The following is a 21,372-nucleotide window of genomic DNA, read 5'->3' as shown; positions in this document are numbered from 1 at the left end:
GCATAATTTCTTACAATTCTTTAACTTTTATTCAGATTTTGTGGCGGTTTAGACCCAAACTCCCCTCCTTATAGCTCTCCCTCCCTTTCAACAAGGTGCGGGTGGTACGCGACGCAACTCACTTAACCTCAGGTGGTACTTGACGTCCAAAAGTTTGAGAACCCCTGAACTAATGTACCCCTCAAATAAAAACACTGCATACTTCTCATTTATTTATTTTTTATCCATGTGGGATGGAAATTAGACAGTGTTTCTAAATGTTTGAAGCTTTGTATCTCATTTTTATCTTGTTAAGTTTACTGATGGCCCACATACAGCAATTGAAGAACCGGAGAGTGGGTTGATTTGAAATGACCGTGAGTGGAAGAACTCGGTTTCCCCTTGGTGAAGAGACAGTTAGAGATAGCAAAAATATTGTGCAAAGCTGTCAAATGCTTCACTAGCTTGTGTGCTTGTGACTCAGTGATTGCCGTGTTGTTGGCAACAATATTACAATACGTATGAATGAAAGTGTTGTGCATGCGTGTGATGTCATGCTGGGCTTGTGAAGCTCCATGGTTTGCTTGGAAAAAAAAATGTTCACCTAAGCAGCCACACACCAAATTTACAGGAAATTACTTGGCGAACACAGCACATTTGCTGCAAAAAATGCTTTGGTGAATTTCACTGATCAAGGATATTCGCCACTATGAAAGAAATCTGGAAACAAATCACAGGAGGCTCTAGACACTTTAACAAAAAATGAGTACAGGAAATTGGAAGAAGTGCAGGGCCAACTGTGTTGCGTCTCAAGTGGTGGCTAAAATGGAATTGGTGTAAATTGTATGATAAGTTTTAATTTAATAATTTCTAAGAATTTTGGGTCCCCTCTCGTTTACAAAGGGCACCTTACAGTTTATATGACAGATCCTTTACACCAACATCATAATGATAACGAAACCATTACAATCGTATGCCTTAGCACATTCCATTCCAAGTTTATGATGTCACAGGCTAACTGTTAAACTGATTGGTTGAAAGGGAACACCTGTCCTGGAATGACAACCCTGATCAGCAGAAATCAATGATAGCAGGTCCACCACAAGTGTACAGAAGTATAAGTCTGTACTGATAGCTGAATTCACAGTAAAACGTTTGATTTTCACTTCAAAAAAAAAGCTTATTTTAAATTGCGTAGCAACTGTAATTTGCATTCTTAGCACATTCATTTTAGCTTGTTTGTGGCCTTGTTTTCTCAAAAATTAATCTAGTGCAGAGCTCAGAAATAGGGGACACAGCTACTTGAAAGCACTTTGGAGGCTCTTCCCCTGTGCTAAGATCGATTTGCGAGTATCTGGAAGGAAACTTGCTTAGATTGGCTTATGGCATTAATGTACAGGAGCACCAAGGATGTTACTTTTGATCCCAAAAAAAAGGAATGAGAGGCAAAACCAGTGTTGTGAATGTGCAGATAGGCAGTGCACGAGGCAGATGAGAAATCGTCAAGTCATATGGAAGTAACTGTGAAAGATGTGGGTGGCAGTAAGAAAAATATCTCTTTTGATTGTGAATAACCCCTAGGGAGAATATTCCTTCCTTTTTGCCTCCATAAAACTAATTTTAATAAGTTTTGCATAGCCCAATAGTGAAATGGTGGACAAAACAATTTTTGCTAGACTGTATGTGAAATGTAATTTAGTTGTTTCAGTAATTGCTACATGTGATAAGATCAAAATTTCAAGAAGACACCAAACATGCTCATGGCAGAAGTTACCTTTCCAAGAACTCTGCTAACCACCGTTCCCCAGAGGTCTGTGGCTGAGTAGTCTTCCTTGTAAGCAGCTGCCTCCAGCCTTTTCAGGAGATGCTCTTCTCTCTTGAGGACATCGATGATATCATCAAAATCAAAATTTGCATCCTCAAGGTTACTACATATTTGACTAATTGTGGCAGCAAAGTCACTGGACCATTCCGCATTTTCGTACAATGAACTGATTGCCCTGAAGAATACAAAAATTAAAGTGAAAAGGTGAAAGATATCTGTGCAATGAAAACAGACAAAGAAAGTTGGAGACACCATGATTTGCCTTTTTTAGGCATATGATTGTAAATCAAAATGCAGGCTAAACAGAAAGAGGAGAATAAAGCTGCTAAGATGAACAGTGCTGTATTGATGTGGACTCACACACACCACGAGCCATCTCAGTTCATTGATTTGCATTGCGGTAACAGATGGTGGCCAGGTGTAAATCCATGACATCTGGATTATGGCAGCCTTCAGAAGCTGTTTCTTATCAGCTGAGCTAAAGGAATCTCCTGGGTTTACCCGAGCAGTCACTGGTTCTGAACACGGCAAGTCCTGCTCAACCCTCACCATCCTGTGCAGCACCTTGCCACAGGCACAGAAGACAAGAATAGGCATGAACTGGTGAAGATGAAGTTGGTTATTGACTCCTTGAGGAATGTGTGATCAAAGTTTGACCATGAAGTTAGCTTCTGTTGGCTCCATCAGAGATCAGTGTGGTTTGATTGGGTGTTTTTGATTTTCACACATTACTTTTGAGTTATTGTTTGCTTTCATGTCATGTTTGGTAACATCATTTTGATGCTTTTTGTCAGATTCATTTCACTTGTCTTGGTGCCAGTTGGTTTCAACTATAATGGCGGTGCCCATACTGTTTACCTGTTGTGTGGGTGGCTGCTACTAGACCTCAGATATCAATGTGATGCCATTGTATATCAGCTATTTTAAATGTTGGTGCAGTATGCTGGGTGTCCTAGCGATCAGACACATGCAAAGCCTGTGTGTGTGCTGTGTGTGATCATCATTATTTATTTATTCATTTTGGATAAGGATCTCCACTTTGGTCTGACTATTGCATTTTGTTCTGTTTATCTTGGTACAATTTCCACTTAATGACTTGATTTACTTTACTGGTTTTGCCAACTCTCTGGTATGCAACCATATCTAGTAGGCTGACTGTTGGTTTGCTTATCCAAACAGAAAATCTCTTTTATCTCTTGAACTTCGTTTATCCAAAAAATTCAATGGTTTAGCTTGTCCATCAATCTGATCCTCACACAAGTTCTGTTCTATTGTAGGACTTGTCAAGTCTTTGGTCTTAATGGCTCAAATATTCTCATTTCACTGATGTTTTTTCTGTAATTCCCAATTTCACTTCAATTAATTAGATATCACTTCTGTTGTGATTTTGGTTCTTTTTTTGCTCAATATACAAATTTCTGTCTAAGATTAGTCGTTTTAGTCCATTTCTGTGGCATTTTGTATAATTATATTGGTACTACACTGTGAGTGGAAAAAAAACACACCAAAATGTTTTTCATCACATCTTCAACAATAATCGGCTGATTTACTTAATGTTTGATACAAAGTGTATGTAATATGTTTTCCAACAACAGTTGTATTAATTACTCACAAGTTTATACACTGTTCCAAATTTTATCAAAATCGGCCGACTATTGTTGAAGATGTGATGAAAAACATTTTGGTGTGTTTTTTTCCACTCACAGTGTAGATATTAAGCCCATTAAAATAATGGGCGCTAGAACAGTAGTGCATAAACATTTGTATGAACAGTCTCTATTAAATGGCAAGGGACCTCGTATGTGGCTGTAATATGCGTCACTGTATTGTGTGCCTTTAATTTTCTTTCTCAGTAATACTGGTTTGTATTTCCGTAAAATGCCTGTAATTTTGTCTGACAATAATACAGTTGAAACTCTGTTCACGACCATAATTTGTTCCAAAACTCTGATCGAAACCCGATTTGGTCGTGAACTGAAGTAATTTCGCCCATAGGATTGTATCTAAATACAATTAATCCGTTCCAGACCGTATGAACTGTATGTAAATATATATTTTTTTAAGTTTTTAAGCACAAATATAGTTAACTACACCATTGAATGCACAGCGTAATAGTAAACTAAATGTAAAAACATTGAATAACACTAAGAAAACCTTGAACAACAGAGAAAACTAACACTGCAAGAGTTCACACTATAGGCTTACGACCCGCTCGTTAAAAACACTTTTTTTAATGAGTTTTAAGCACAGGGAAAAAAATGAACATTTGAAAATTTAATAAACAACCAGGAAAAGTAACAATGCAACAATGCATGTGTGCGCCTGTGTGTGTGTATCTGTCTCTCTCTCGCGGGCCTGCATGTGTGTGTGTCTGTCTCTCTCGTGTGCGCGCGCGTGTGTGTGTGTGTGTGTGTGTGTGTGTGTGTGTGTGTGTCTCTCTCTGTTCAGATATATTCACTGCATTTAAGGTCATCATATTAACCCTACGCAATACAATCTGCCAGTCTGTTATGTAGTGCCCCTTATGTCAGGCATCTATCAGTTACGTAGTGCACTGCCTATCTAGCTATCTATGTAGTATTTCTTTACTGTCTATCCAGATACTGTATATGCTGTCAGTTATATTATACATTTCCTATCTTTATAAACTATAGTGCCTTTCCTGTCTATGTTATCATCTGTGATCAGTTATACAACATTGGAGAACAGGCAGGTTAAGTGATTTACTTATTGTCACTCAGTGTCAGTAGTGGGAATTTCAGATTGCAATTCCTGTCTATTTTTCTAGTATGTAGTGCCTTTCTGGTCTATCTAGCTCTTATCTATCAGTTATATAGTGCATTACCAAATAGATATTGATGTATTCTATAGTGCCTTTCTTGTCTATATAGCCATTAGCGATCAACACATTTTATTGTCTGTTATATAGTGCCTTTCTGCTCTGTCTAGTTTTCACCTGTGTAACACAATTCATATGACCTAGCTACCTGTTATATAGTATCTATCTATCTATCTATCTATCTATCTATCTATCTATCTATCTATCTATCTATCTATCTATCTATCTATCTCACATAGTGCCTTTCACATATCTATTTATTTATCTATTATATAGTACATTTCATATCTATCTGTCTTTCTGTCTAGCAATCATATAGTGTCTTTCCTATTTAATGGAATGAGGGGTATAAAATGAGGCGGCCAGTGAGTTCATTTGTGTCTTCTGTTGAATTTCTGTAGTTCTGAAGTTCTATTTTATTTTTACACTTGCTGTGCTAGTTGGCTTTCCCCAGGAAATTTCCTCAGGGAATGGCCTCAGTCATAGTGCGGTGAATCAAATGTATCACAGGTATTATGTAGCTAGTTGAGTGCTTTTCTGTTTGAGATATTTGTTAATTTCATATTTTTTTAACCCAGGTTAATATAAGCAGTTCACTGAAGCTGTTAACTCTTGAACGTGCTACATAGAATTGCCCAGGAGTAAAACACTTGCACTGTAGATCGATTTGTGCTTCTCCTACTGGCTGACTATGGCTTTTGTTGATGGCTGATGGAAATACAATTTTACAGGAAACCGTATTCTTTTGAATTCTGTGGCGAGTGACTGAGGGTGGAACCCAGCCGGGACGCCCAGGAGAACCAGAGGATGGCTTACACTTCCTCCAGACCAGGAGGGGGCGACCGCACTGGTGGCTTTGGGGACCACGGGAACGGAGCTTAGAAGCTCAACCCTATAGGGACCCATGGCCACCGCCAGGGGGTGCCCCAATACCTATGGAGCCCTGGCCCTCAGCACTTCCGCCACACCTGGAAGGGTATGGCTGGGAAGAAGACCAGGAACACCCTGGAGTTCTTCCGGATGTGCAGCCGGTACTTCCGCCACACCAGGAAGGGGCAACAGAAGCTCATCAGGAGACACCTGGAGCACATCCGGGTGTGTATAAAAGGGGCTGCCTCTCTCCATTTGATGGCTGGAGTCGGGAGGAAGAAGGCAAGAGCTCAGTGGAGAGGAGTGGAGGTGGTGAAGAGAGGCATTGTGTAAAGAGGCCTGGACTTTGGGGTGAAGTGGGTTGTGTGTGAACTTTGTAAATAGTTGTGTAAATAAATGTGTTGTGGTACTTAAAACGATACCTGCCTGTCTGTGTCCACGCTGCTTCCCACAATTCAAACAGGTAGAAGGAATAATAGGAATTTGTGGTATAAATATAATTTCATGTTGTAGCACATCTGGTGCAAATGTTAGCTTCAGTCAAATTTGAATGTCTAGCTTTGATCTGCAATCTGCTGCCATCTCAAAGTTTTGGAGGGTTTATTTCAAAAGCAGTCAACACTGACTTGTGGTTTGCTTTAATCTATTATTGACCTTTACAGGTTGCACTGAATTGAACATTTTAAACTCTGTTTAGAAAGGCACAAGTGAAAAATAATTATATTGTGAATCACATGCAATGTCCCAGTGCTTGGAATAGAACTTTACTGGCGGTACTCTGTTTAGTCAGCGTCTTGCTTCTGCTCGACTTTCGTTTTTACTTTTACATGACATATTAGTCGAGCAGATGATGTGGTGGGAGTGCCGTGCTAGACTAACATTCAATCTTGTGGGTTAGCAGCCCACTAACAAGCACTGCAGTGTCCACCTCCTGTATGTTATGTCCATGGGGGTCTCCTTTACTGAGCTGAGCAAGTGTTTAAACTGACCGAGGCCTGCCATCACTCCCAGCTTGTGTTGCACCCAGGGCTTAAAGTGGGCTGCTAGGCTGTACTGGTCCTTCACTGTTTTTGTGCTTTGAACTGGAGCGTAGCGGCAGAAGCAAATCTGAACACATCTCTCCAGTTTTGATGTCACTGCATTGGTTAACTGTGCCATTTAGATTTGACTTTAAAATACAGCTTATGGTTTACAAAGCCTTCAATAATCTCACTCCATCCTATATTTTGGAATGCCTGTCACCTTACACTCCAAATCATAACCTTAGATCTTCAAATGAGTGTCTGCTTAAACTTCCAAGAGCTAAACTCAAAAGAAATGGTGAGGCAGCCTTCTGCTGTTACACACCTAAAATCTTGAATACGGGTTTACCGATAGAAATTCGCCAGGCTAATACAGTGAAGCACTTTAAAAAAACTGCTAAAACCCCATTAGTTTAACATGGCTTTCTCATAGCTTCATTTTAGTGTAACCCTGATATTCTGCATATGCATTTAATTATTGTTTTTTTCATGGCTCTGCAATCCGTACTAACCCATACTTTCTCTGCTGTTCATTTTCCAGTTTTCTGTGGTGCCGATCTACGCCATCACCACCTGATCAGGGCACCATGCAATCTTAACATTGATGGATTAAAGGCCAGGGGCCTCATGTATAACGCCGTGTGGAGAACTTGTACTATAACATGACGTAAGCACAAAAGCGGAAATGTACTTACGCACAAAAAAATCCAGATGTATAAATCTGTACGTTCACCAACTTCCACGTTCTTCCGCTACATAAACCCCGGTCAGCATGGAAATTAACGCATGTGCATGCGCCTGCTGCCCCGCCCCAACTCCTCCCAGAATTACGCCTCTTTCAATATGCAAATCAATATAAATAGCCCTTAAGCTCAGTGTTCTATGAGAAGGCAAAAGACAAAAGTACAAGGAAAAATAGAAGAATTTCAGTGAATACCAAGTGGAGGCAAAGAAAAAATACTATTTGTTGGTTTAAACAGTGGCATAAACAACAAAAGGAAGTTGATTGAGTGACATAGAGTGTCGGAGAAACTCGAAAGCTCAAGTTCACAAAGTCGCACCGTGTGTGAAATAAAAAAAGTTGTCACATATCAAAGTCGCTGTGAAAAGGCGAGGCGTAGCCCACCGTCTGAGTTTCATATGAAAGCTTATTAGGGTACAGAGAAAAAAAAAGGCACAGAGTGTGAAAAAAGCAAGAAATGTCAACTTTAATCTCAAAATTTCCACTTTAATCACGTAGTTTATTATGTCATTAAAGTAGAAATCATAAACTTCATCTTAAAATCATTTAATTTACTAGTTTCTCAAATCCCATCGTAACTAAAGTAGCACGTTAAATGCGTTGTTTTGTATTGGATCTTCTATGTGCTCTGTGTGTGTAAATCACTATGTGCTTCCATTCTTTCTCTTCCTCCTACAGGACACAGAATCCATTACATTCGTTATATTACAGCTCTCTGAATAATTAAAATACTAAGATGTACAGTATATGTGATATCATTTTCATGATGATAGGAGTTAAAGCATGTTATTAAACATGAGAACATGGTGGCGTAGTGATTGTTCATGTCTTACACAAGATGCTTGCTGCGTTGTGTCGATGAAATGCTTTATTGCAGCAGTACTGTCTCTTTCAAACTTACTAACCTCTAATTCCTGTCCTTACTTTTCTTTCTCCAAATACCCAATCACCACACAATCAGTTCTGTAATAGACGTTAAGCCATCTGTAAGCTTACAACGACGATTCTTCATAACTTTTAAGAAACATTAAAATATCTTCATAATGTTTAATTATTCTATCCATCTATCCTTCCAGTGTCACGCTATCCACAGCAAGAATACAGCTCGATGCAGGAACAAACCGTGTAGTTAAAGTTAAAGTTTTATCTGTATAATATAATAAATGTATTTTTCTGCATTTCATCTTAAAAATGATATTGTCATCATATGTAAATATGTGCTTTATAAAGTGGCTAAGGTTGTCAAACATTATAACTGTATCATAAGTACAATTACCTCACTGTAAACTTGCAAGTGCAAACAATTCTACAAGGAGCACTTGATGGACTGATTGAATGTGTTTATAGTTCTTGGGATGAAACTGTTTGTGAACTGTGAGGTCCGAACAGGAAAGGCTCTGAAGCGCTTGTCGGATGAGACCATTTCAAATAGCGAATGGCTGAGGCAGCGTGTGCTTGATGCTGTATACCGATGATTCTCTTTCTAATCAGCTGCTGTACTCCTGTGATTTACACCCAGATACAGTGATATAAATACTCCGGGTGGTGCAGTGAGAGTAATATGGAAAAAGTGGCAACCCCTAACGGGAGCACGTGAAAGAAGAAGAAGAAGGTGCAGTGAGAGTAACACCCCTAAAGCAGCTATTGTATTTAGAGTAGTTTGACTATTCTGTGGATCATTATATTGTTTCAGGTTAATTACAATAAGATGCATTAAACTAATAAACAATATGCAGTTAATTTCAGTGTATTTATAAAGCCGCGTCAGGGATGTGGATCTGAAAAAGAAAGGGAAACCACACAGGAACAATAGCACTGCTTTGTCGCTGGGTGCCGCCAGTCTGCAAAACCAAGCACAGAATTTGCGTACGACAGGGTATGAGCTACCGTGGAAATGTGTGTGGCTTTACGCCAAGTTTAGGTTTTATACATTGTGGATTTGAACGTGGAAACATTCTTAAGCAACATTTCTGTGTGAACGCACAGTTTACACATGAGGCCCCAGATGTCCACATGACCAGCATCATCAAATTCTTCCAAGTGAAGCCTGAAAACCATGAGGACTGATTGAGATCATTGATGTTAGGTAGAATGCCCAAGTGGGGGCTGGATGGTCTCTTGGCCTCTGAACCCCTGCAGATTTTGTTTTTATTTCTCCTGCTTTCTGGAGTTTTTTTTTTGTTCTCCCAGCCATCAGACCTTATTTTATTCCTTGTTATTTAGTATTGCCTAATTTTTTATCACATTTTCTTCATCTTGTAAAGCACTTTGAGCTACATCATTTATATGAAAATGTGCTATAGAAATAAATTTTGTTGTTTCTCCTTTGCCCCACCAAACCCACTGTACTGATGAATCAAAAGAGTCAAAGCAATTGATTCACTTAACACGGAAGTTAAAAAAGGAAATCAAATCAGTAAAGTGAATTGTGTTACCCGTCACTAATCTACATGTGGAATTTTAGCAGCACACCAGCGCCCTCACCATGTGGATCCTGACACTCCGCAGAGGTACGTCACACAGTCCAGTAATCCCGCCTCGTGGAATCCTGACATCGAGCCCAGAAAGCTAATCATGGCACGGAGACCCCCTCCAGAGCCCAGGACTGCGACGGTGGGCACCTGCCAAGAAAATGGAAACAGGGTTCAAGTGCTTGAAATAAATGGGATTAGCTTATCAGAGGACATCTACAACAAAAGTCTGAAAAAATGTTCATGGCAGTCAAACCTTCAGGATTTCTTCAGATTCTCTTACAGAATTTTACTTTGGCCGTTGCTTTGACTGTACGATCATATTTGTCACCTCATTAAAATATGCAATGAAAAACATTTGTTTACGACTGTGCTAGTGTCTTGGAAATAATAATTGGATGCCTTAGAGATTTTGCAGTTGTCCTGGAGTAGAAAATCATCCATTTTTGAATTTCAGACTTCTTATATTAAGTTTTCATTTTGGCACAGACAAACCAGAATGGAGAATTTACAGGACTCTTAAAAGCGGCTTGGCTACAGAGGCAATTCACAATGACAGAATATCTCTCTCATACATTCTTCCTTTATTGTATTATTAAATTATAACTTCAGTTCATTTGTTTCAGTTGGTTTAAAACTGTATCTCTATTCATTAGTTTAAGTACCAGACGCCACATAACCTGGGGAAGGAAAGAAGTATGAGGTGCGGAAGAAAGGTCAACAGACTTTGAGCAGAGTCATCCATCATAAAGACAGCCAGCCAATCAAATTAGTGCAATTTCACATGTCCTGGATGATATTTTAAAATAAATATGGCATGTCCAAGAGACAATAGAAGGTGACGACAGAAGGGTAATGACAGAGGTAGCAATGGAAGAGATTTTATCTCAACATAGGAGAACATAATCTATGAACAACAACAACAGCTAAACCAAAATCCACCCAGGACGACACCTTGACATCTCTGATTTTCAGTAAGCATTTTTAAGATTTTTTATATCCAGACTTTGCTATATGTGTTATACTTTTCTTTTATTTGGTGTTTTTATACATTAATATAATGTCTTTTATTTAGAGTGAGTGAAATAATAAGAGAGCACCTAGTGTGGGGAAGATTGCTGCTTTCATGGCAAGGGGGGTTAATTAAAGGTAATTTCTCAATAATTAGAACAATTGTGGTAAAAGTAAGACATAGTTTGGTTAGTAAGTGGCAGATGATCAAAAGACTGGCACTTTTTTAGTGCTGGTAAATTCTTTCAGTATTTTAATATTAAAAGAACAGTCAAGGAGGAGGTGAGGTGCATCAGGAATAGAAATAGGGAAAGGGGAAAGATACTGTACAAGCAGTGAAATAGTGGATGCTCAAAATAAGAATTTTTCTTAGGTCTCCAAAACTGAGGTATTGGATAACCTCCCAACAGTAACAGGGGCTACTAAGGAGTTTCTGAGTGATTTAGAAATTGTAGAGGGAGAAGTCCTGCTCCGATTAAATAGGCTGAAATCAAACAAATCACCAAGACAAAATAATATTAACCCTTGAGTTTTTAAGGAGGCTAGCGAGTATAGATATAAACCATTGACACATTTTTAGGAAGTCATTGCGCACTGGAGAGATTCCGAAGGACTGGAAAATAGCAGGGTGACTGGGCAGATCCAAGCAACTGCAGCCTAGTAAGCTTAACATGCATCACAGGAAAATTAATGGAAGGAATTATTAAGGATAACATTGAGCAGTAAATAGCAAGTACAGGAGTTTTTTCTGGACAGTCGGCATGGGTTCAGACAAGGGAGGTCATGTTTACTAACATGTTGGAATTTTATGAGGAAGAAACAGAAGTGTAAGATCAAAGTGGAGGTATGTGATATTATTTATCTGGACTTTCAGAAAAATTTTGATAAAGACATCAAACTAAAAGTAGTGGGAGTTCAGGGTGATGTTTGTATTAGTGCATAGCGTTCAGAAGCCATTTAGACGGCAAATAGAATGTCGGGTTATATAGCGCCCTGATGTGTGGAGTACAAATCCCTATGAACACTGTCGGGATGTTGAAAGTGTAGAGTCCACTGTGACTCCTAAATCATTCTCATAAAGCGGACCGTTGATTTTCAGACCTCCTATTGTGTATTCAAACCAAAAATTTTTTACTTCCAATGTGTAATATTTAAATTTTTTTACATACTTGACATTTACTGACATTAAACTTCATCTGCTACAAATTTGCCCAAGCTTGTGTGCTGTCCACATTCTTCTGTGATGATTTCACAGATTACAAATTCTTATTGTCATCTGCAGACTTAACCAGCTTGTTACTTATATTCTTGTCAAGATTTTTTCTGTTCATTAAAAACAGCAGAGGCCCTAGAAATGACTGCTGGACATCATTTTTAACGTCACCTAATTCTTTATAGCTCAACCCTTTGTTTCACGCATTTAAACCAACTTGCATGAACTTTACACAATGTCTTGATTGTCCACTTCTTTTTTTTTTCTTTTGATTACTGACCTTTCATGTGGGGCCTTTTTCAAAGCCTTCTGAAAATCAAGACAAATGATCTTATATGCAGTTCTCTGATCATCTCCTTTTTTTGCTTCATCATAGAAATCCAGTATATTAGTGAAACGCAAACTCGCCCTAGCCGACTGTTTACTGTTCTTGAGGCATCTAAGTGTCCAAGAGGAAAGCCCCCAGAGTCATGGGGGAATATATGCCAATTCAAACTCGGAAAGCTGAATCCTTAAAACCACCCCATAATAAAAATATGAAGATTATTTAAGGTCCATAATAAGGCCAAAAACACTACATGAGAGGTTTGGAAAGGCCTTCAAATATTTCCGGAGGTTGTCCATCTCTTCTTACCTCACTTTTGGAGACATTTCTTCCCAGTAGTCGTCCCAGGGCTTGAGCGGCATGAGTCTTTCGGGCGTCTACTGCACAGAGTTCTCCATCAGAAAGGTGATTTGAGAAGCGCACCTGTTGGCTAAAATAGGAGAAGACTTCATAAGGAATCTTGAAGCAACAGTGGTGTGTAATTATTGCAAATTCAAGAGGAAATGTGAAAAAGGAAGATTTGGCATGTTTAAGATATTTGTTATTCAATTTATAGGAAGCAGGTAATATATAGGAAACTGTTTTCTTCAGGCACCAAACAATGGCATTAAATTAATGTCCACCTTTTCTTATATAGTCATGTGAAAAAGTAATGTCCCCGCTTTGGAAATTGTTGACTTTTTCAGTGTATTTGAACAAGTGATCAGTAGATCTGCATTCAAACAGTACTGGCAGATACAGTGCCTTACAAAAGTATTCATCCCCTTTGGAGTTTGTCCTGTTTTGTTGCATTACAACCTGGAATTAAAATGGATTTTTTTGGTGGGTTAGCATGATTTGATTTGCACAACATGTCTACCACTCTGAAAGCGCATAATATTATTTATTGTGACAGAAACAATAATTAAAACAAAAATAAACAGAAATTCTGAGTGCGCATAGATATTCAGGTGCAAAAGTCTCTCCTTTGTAGCGCCCCATTGTGCTGCAATTCCAGCTGTAAGTCTCTTGTTGAACGTCTCTATTACCTTAGCACATCTGGTGTCCCTGGCATTTTCACCCATTCCTCAAGGCAAAAATGCTCCAACTCCTTCAAGTTTGGTGGGTTGTGTTGCGGTCTTCAAATCATACCACGGATTCTTCGCTGGATTGAGGTCTGGGCTTTGACAAGGCCATTCCACATCTTTGAAATTTTTCTCTTTAAACCACTCCAGTGTCGCTTTAGCAGTATTTTTAGGGTCATTCATTGTCCTGCTGGACAGTGAATCTTCGTTCCTGTCTCCAACCTCTGGCAGACTTAAGAAGTTTTTCCTCAAGAATAGCCCATGTATTTAGTACCATCCATCTTTCCTTTAATCCTGGCTAGTTTTCCTGTTCCCACAGAATGATGCTATTGCCATCATGCTACAGTTTAGGAATGGTGTTCTCAAGGTGATGTGAAGTTTTGGGTTTGCACCACACATGGTATTTCTCATGATGGCCAAAAGTTAAGTTTTATTCTCATCCGGCCAGAAACCCTTTCTTCCATGTGTTTGGGAAGTCCGCCACATGCTGTTGGGCAAACTCAAAACATGTTTTCATATTTTTTCTTCTTCAAGCAAAGGCATTTTTGCTGGCAACATAAAAACCCCACTTTGTGGAGTGTACAGCTTAAAGTATATAAACTGATCCTACAGTGCAGCTTATATAATGGTGTTTGCTTCTGTTACGTCTGCTTTGTGAACAGCCAATGGATACTATTTTGGTAAATCAAGTGGCATGCTACAGAAGATATGGAAGAGGATTATCCGCTGTGGCAACCCCTAACAGGAATAGGAATAAGAATAAGAATAAGAAGAATAAGAATAAGATGAAGAAGAAGAAGAAGAAGAAGAAGAAGACTGCGACTGCTACAGAAACACCGAGGGGGACACTCCGCACCAGCCCTCGATGACTAATAATATAGACAGCATGCTACAGACTCTGAGTGACGCTGTTATGTTGTGTTTTTCACAGAGCATGTGATATGAACAGCAAGTGGGACACCCCCACCTTGGTCATCAAAGTCTAGTAATACTGAAAGCACATGATGGAAATCGAGTGACGCCATTTATGTAACTCAAGTGGCATGTGTTTTGGACCTTACTGCCTCCACTTCCTACACTATAGATAATGAGGGGTACTGTTTGGGTAACAAAAGTGGTGCACGTCCTCTGTGCCTAGGGCTTCATGTGGGCTTCAACTGGCACTGATACAGAGACGTAAAAGGAAAATCAAAGGTTTTGTTGATGTCAAGGAGTATACGCTCTCTTCTACAAAACATAAAACAAAGAATAAAGTTTGGACTTGTACTCACCTCTGATCAGAGTTTGGTTGTGGATCAGTTTTCTTTTTCCTAAAAATGACAACAAAGGAAGCAAAGGGTGCATTTAACAAATCCAAAAAAATGTGCATTGTTTATTCACTCATATGCCAATCATTCATTTTATGTGAGTCATTCATGTCTGGATCACAGGGACAACAATTTAAGCAAAGATGCCCAGATATCCCTTTTCCCCACCACCTCCTCCAACTTCTGAGGGAGGATACCAAGGTGTCGCTAGGCCAGCTGGGAGATATAATCTGTTAAGTGTGTCCTGGGTCTGCACAGCGGTTTCCTCTTGGTTGGACATGCTCGAAACACCTCCCCAGGGAAGCATCCAGGAGGGCTCCTAATCAGAATCAAGTGGCTCTACTTTGAGCTCCTCCTGAATGTCTGTGGTCCTCATCCAATCTCTATGGCTGAGCTTAGATACCCTGCAAAGAAAAGTCATTTCTGGATTTCTGTGATTCAATTTTTTTGTTCACTACCAAGAGCTCATGACCAAAGATGAGGACAGGGACGCAGATCGGCCAGTAAATCCTCCTTTCACCATGACTGACCAGTAGAGGGTTTCTCTGCATCACTGTGGAGGCCGCTCAGATCTGCCTGTCAATCTCCAACTCCCTTCTTCTTTCACTTGTGAACAAGACCCCTTCTATAGTTAAAAATTCCTCTGCTTGAGGCTCAACATTTCAGAGCAACTACACCAAACAAAATGATGTGTGTGTCTGTCATTTGGTATTTTAAATAGTCTGAATTAGTGTATGCTGCCCTAATCCAGGGTGTTCATAAGAAATGAGACAATTAACTTCATCACATAGAAGAATATAATAAACAAGAACAGCTATGTCAAATAATTGAAATTTTAAAATGTGCGCTTCAGTTTAAATGTTTGAGGTCTAAATACTCTCGCCATTGTCCTTTTTTCACTTTCTGATAGAAGTCCATAGAGGGACAGATCCCTAGTAAAAGAAGAAAAGTCTAAAATAACCTTACATTCGTATTCACTTGAAATAGTATAAAATGATACCCTACATGCTTATGACTGAAACTTGTCATTTTTAATCTTCTCAGTGTGGCTCAACAAGGGCTAGGACCACCAAAAATAAAAATCAAATATGACAAATGTGATTATTTTCATGCTCTACACTCTACATGCCTATATTTTCAAATCAAATGTTTTCTCACTTTTTTGAATAGGAGGAATTTTTGACCTCTCATATCCCCCTGGGGTCAGATGATGTGGAATGCACAACTTGAAATCATTCTGATCATTTGTGCTGAAACACCTATTAGTTTATTCTTTATCAAAAGAGTGTAATTTCCTGTACAAAATATGGTCCTTAAATGGCCTAAAAGTTAGGATTTTTCAGCTCTATAGGGCAAAACAAATCAAGGAGAAACTGCAAAAAGATGGATGTTTTACATAATTGGACATCATGACAAGACGAATAGTATAACATATGTGAGGGTTTTCTAGTCGGAGATGTTGAACAAAAAATTAAATCTTATGAACACAATAAAGAGTAAAACTAATTAATTCATCCTAGGCGACTTTCCTCAGCATTTATCCTTCTACCCACGGATATCGACTTTTGTTGACACCGGCCTTCTACTCTTCATGTCGACTTTTGTCAGCACCTGCCTTGAAAGTGTTAACATTCACTTTACACACAGTAAAGGAAAAGGTTAATTCATCTCATGAAGGTCATTAATGCCATAGACCCTGTTGTGATTTTTCCATGCTTTAAATTTTATTTAATTTTTGTTCCATTTCTGCTATCACTTTGCATTTGTGTTTCCTAAAAATCATTACTGACTTGGTTGTGACGCGATGTTGTGATCAGTAGTGATGAGTGAAATCGTTTATGAACTTGGAAAGAAGTTCAAACAAATTGTGCTTCACTTCTGGTGAAGTCTGTGTCTTTGCCACAAGATTTAAGACATTTCATCCTTGCTGGAATACATGGATTAATCCTGCATGTGTTTTTCTTATATTTATATCTAGCGAAAAAAACCAAACAAACAACAACAAAAAAAAAAAATCTGCAGACACGTTTCTACTTGTGGTTGAGTTATATGTTTTATATACAGTAAGTACAAAAAATATTTTGTATGTCTGTATTTTTTGGAATTAGCATTTTACTTGTTATAATGATTAAAGAGCAAGGAAGATAAACAAACCATTTTTTTTGTAGCTGAAAAGCTTTAGGAACGCTGGTTTTATTTATTTTTGATTAAGTCTACACAATGAAGAATATAAAGGCGAGAATAGGGTCACCATATGACTCTGTACGACAAAACACCTGTCATGTGAATAAATTTTGTTGAGCCGCCAGGAGTGTTCTGGTAGTACGATACCCAGTTTGCCAAATACGATGACAATGTAGGTAATTGTAATCCTAAAGATGCTTTAGAGACAAAACAGAAGCTAGAAGCTTATTTAAATAATACTGTATGACAGAACAAAATTAAAGTAAAAATACGTTTTAAAACCTAATAAAAAATTAGCAAGTCTAAAATAAGATGTATTCTTCACGGAAAAAAATTAATTCGTAACATGTCCCAAGTGGACTGCATTTGTATTTTAGTATTCCTTAATGAATAAAAAAAGTATTTTCCTATTTGCCATATGTTTGCTTTACATTAACAGTCATCTTGGGTTGAAAATCACTTAAGTGAAACTTTACCTTCCTATAATAAGGGAGAAGAACTGGGACATCATGTCTTGCATTGGTCGACTTGTGGTGGTTCTTTTTGATTGCAGAAATCAACAATTGGGACCTCCAGCCAACTGGTCAGTTTACAAAGAGGCTTTCAATAAAGTAATCTGAAACAAGGCAGGTATCAGTTTCTAGAAACTTCAGTCACTTGGCCTGTACCTAAAATGGAAACAATACAAAAGTGCATTCAGTTTTTTAAGAAAAAATCACTTTTTAAGAAACTGTTCAAATCCTTTTTTATTACTCAAATTACGAAACAAACAACTTTATGAACACTCCATACTTGGGGCCTCATGTATAATGGCGTGTGTAGAAATCACACTATAACATGGCGTACGGACAAAAGCGGAAATGTTCGTACGCACAAAAAAATCCAGATGCATAAATCTGTGCAAACGCTAACTTCCACGTTCTTCCGCTACATAAATCCCGGTCAGCATGAAAGTAATGCACATGCACACGCCTGCTGCCACTCCCTAACTCTTCCAAGAGGATTTGTTCTGTTCTGTGTATTGTATTGTATTGACCCCCTTCTTTTGACACCCACTGCACGTCCAACCTACCTGGAAAGGGGTCTCTCTTTGAACTGCCTTTCCCAAGGTTTCTTCCATTTTTCACTACAAGGTTTTTTTGGGAGTTTTTCCTTGTCTTCTCAGAGAGTCAAGGCTGGGGGCTGTCAAGAGGTAGGGCCTGTTAAAGCCCATTGCGGCACTTCTTGTGTGATTTTGGGTTATACAAAAATAAACTGTATTGTATTGTATTGTATGTACAAAAAGAATTTTGTGTCTCCAAAATAGTGCATACAATATAAAAAAAAAAACAGAATCTTCAACATATTCATTCAACGCAATGGCACAATGGTTGCCATGAAAGGACTCAAAGAAGAAGGCTTTAAATACTGCTTTGAGCAATGGAATAAGTAAATTTAGAAAATTTGGAAATAATAAAATATTTTATGGCATCAGCCTGGTTATTTTTTATACTCACCTCGTATATAAAACAGAACAGTGGATGTGCACAGTACTCCTCCATGTTTTATTGTGCAAATAGGTCCCAGTGTGTGCACTCAAAGCAGTCCAGGAGTCAAATGGAAACCCCTTCTGGCCAGGTATGGATGACTTTCACCGTTGGCTTTCTTTTGCTAAATAGAGGTCTGTATGCAGGTGTGAGAGAAAAGTGGTTGGACTAACCTAAGTGAGGGAGTTTGTTGTAAACTTTGTCCAATGTGTTTTGGCCTCTTATAGAACAAGTCACATATTGGTAGAATTTAAGGAGGACTGCTTCAAATTTACTTAGTTAAAGTCTCCTGCTATGATAAAAAATCCCATCAGAGTGAACAGTTTGTATCATGTTGCTTGCTGTTAGCAGGATATCTAATGCTGTCTTGGTGTTAGCGATTGGTGAAATATACACCGCCTCTATAATAACGACTATGAAATATATGATAGATAAAAAGGCGGTATATTACTGTCATGTACTCTAAATCTGGTGAGCAGTGCCTGACTATGATGGTTGCATTAGTGCACCACATATTATCAGAGTAAATACACAGCACCAGCCCCCCCACTCCTCATGTCAGCACAGTCTTGCATGCGGCCTTCTAGCACGATAGCTTCATCAGGGATCCCCGTATGCATCCAAGTCTCAGTTATTTTGATAATTCAACATTCTTCCATTTTATTCATGAGCTAACTGGAATTAGTATAGTAAATGCTAGGCAGCGCAGGCTTGTGAGGAGTGTTCTTTAGTCCTGTCTGTACGTCAGCTAGGAGCCCAGTTTCTGCGTCTTTTCTCTATGCTGCCTCCTGCGTCTCAAGACTGGTTTTGTAATCCACGGAGACCCCACTGCATGTACGATCTCATTTAAAATGTGTTCGTTTTCGAATTCCTTGCTGCATAGAATTCTAATCTGTTATAGGTCTTCCCAGTTAAATGTTGTTTTCACTGAAGTTATAATTACACTGCTCGAGAAATACACTAACAAAACAAACAAAGCGTAATTCCGCCACCTGCTTCCAATTCATTTTAAAATACATTTTTAAATTGTATTGATTACTTATAAATGCCTGCATGATTTAAGCTCCTGCACATGTCAATGAATGACTGATACCTTATCAAAGTGTGAGACCGCTAATATTAGATTAGATTACAAGATTGCATTAAAGACGAAAGGTGATAAAGCATTCTCCTTTATAAAAATGAAATACATGTAAAATATATTTTTTAAAAATATGTTCCTGTCATTCAGAACAGGGCCATGGGGGTGTGCTGGAGCCTATCCCAGCTAGCATGGGGCGCAAGGCAGGAACAAACCCTGGACAGGCTTCCAGTCCCTCACAGGGTGAATACACACACACACACACACATGCGTACACATCAAAGACACAGTAGAGCCAATTTAGCACCACTACTTCGCCTAACCTTCATGTGTTTGGACAGTGGGAGGAAACTGGAGGAAAACCACATGGACATGGAGAGAACGTGCACAATCCAGCACAGGGAGGACCCAGGATGTGAACCCTGGTCGCCTTATTGCAAGGCATCACTGCACCACCCAAAAATATATTTTTTCACCAATATTTGCATATTTTAAGATAGGTTTGTAGTGGTCTGGTGCTGCTCAGATTGACACCATTGATGAGGTGGGGATTCCAGGAATGCACCCAGTCTTGGCCTGACCCACACTCACTCATGGATAGAGACACAAATCCACTAAATCAAATAATTGAATGAATAATATTTTATATGGAAATTAAACATAAACATTTGAACACATTTCTATTCAGTGATAACAAATACAACAAGCTACAATACACTTAAAGGACAAATATATTACAATATCTATAAGATATTGTAATATATAAAGAAATATAATGTAAAATGTGTAACTTATTGGTGTTTTTGTGTAATGCAATATATTTTGCAAAACATGAAAATATATTTCTTGCTAACAAAAGATCAATTTTGAGTGGTCTGAGGTGGCTTCCATATTTAGTATAAGACCTGGGAATCCTTTACATTAATAAGCCATTTTACCAGCATGTCAATACGCCACAAGCACAGACATGAATAACAAATCTACTGAAATTTTAGTGTCATGAAGACTAAAGGAAGACTTAGCTAAGATCTTGTAACATAACAGTAAATGAATTTGATGATTTGTTTTTGTAGTACCTAAACTAGAGTGTTACCTTAGTTTATATTTCAACATACCTGGCATTTTTTTAATTGCAGTAGATTTTAAAAAGAATATTTACCTGCAATCAGAAATATCCATCTCATATGATGCTTACAGTATTGATACATATTCTAGACTTAACTGCACTATGACACAACACAAATTGTATCTAAACCAATTATTAACACAGTTGTTAATTGAACCATACATTTGTGAAAGACGCTGCCTACTTCAACTGCTTTTAGTGAGTTATTAGGAGTTCAAATAAATTTAAGTCATCGGGAAGACTAAGTATTGTCCAAGTAAAAAATGTTTTATCTTGTATACTGTATATTGTATGTCCTATAAACAATATATGGAAATGTGATTTTTGCAATATATTAACTCTTTGAGGATTGAATTTTATTTCCAAAAAACATTGTTTCTGAAAAGCAATTGTTTCACACAGAAATCAACATAAAACGTCTGTTGCTGCATGCTATCCAAGAATATGCGTCAGGCTTGCTGCCGGCTGTTTTCGTGTGGCTGGGGCAGCAGCAGCGGTCACAGCCGCAGTACATTACATTACAGTTTGGTTTTTACCTCATCATTGTTAAGTGGCAGTTCTCCCTGGCAAAAATTGCCGTAGGGGTGTCTGCTACATGAACCTGTTCAACAACATGAATAGCTGGGGACCAATCAGCTGGAGCTGGAACCTCACATTTATTTTTCGATCACTTGTATCAAAATCGGAGGCCGACAAGTCATAGTCCGGTTCAGAGTTAATAGGCAAAATGTTGTCCACGGAGTAGATTTCTTTAAGCATTCGCTTTGATCTCTCACCAGATATCAGT

At 38.5% G+C, this 21,372-nt stretch overlaps 1 protein-coding gene across 1 annotated transcript in view; it reads right to left on the bottom strand.

The window, feature by feature from the left end:
* The window catches only part of LOC120526376 (cytosolic phospholipase A2 zeta-like), a 69,312-nt gene that overhangs the window by 25,624 nt on the left and 22,316 nt on the right, over window positions 1-21,372 (bottom strand). Inside the window, exons 2-6 of the mRNA XM_039749509.1 lie at window positions 17,329-17,520; window positions 14,633-14,671; window positions 12,607-12,727; window positions 9,762-9,898; window positions 1,754-1,979 (exon numbers count right to left, since the gene is read on the bottom strand). Coding sequence (XP_039605443.1) covers window positions 1,754-1,979; window positions 9,762-9,898; window positions 12,607-12,727; window positions 14,633-14,671; window positions 17,329-17,372 — 567 coding nt within the window. The 5' untranslated portion in view covers window positions 17,373-17,520. The remainder of the gene's footprint in view (window positions 1-1,753; window positions 1,980-9,761; window positions 9,899-12,606; window positions 12,728-14,632; window positions 14,672-17,328; window positions 17,521-21,372) is intronic.

Source organism: Polypterus senegalus, chromosome 3, assembly GCF_016835505.1.
Source record: "Polypterus senegalus isolate Bchr_013 chromosome 3, ASM1683550v1, whole genome shotgun sequence".
NCBI classification, from domain to species: Eukaryota; Metazoa; Chordata; class Cladistia; order Polypteriformes; family Polypteridae; genus Polypterus; species Polypterus senegalus.
Note: the sequence above shows the minus strand (reverse complement) of the source record. Positions and strands in the feature narration are given on the sequence as shown.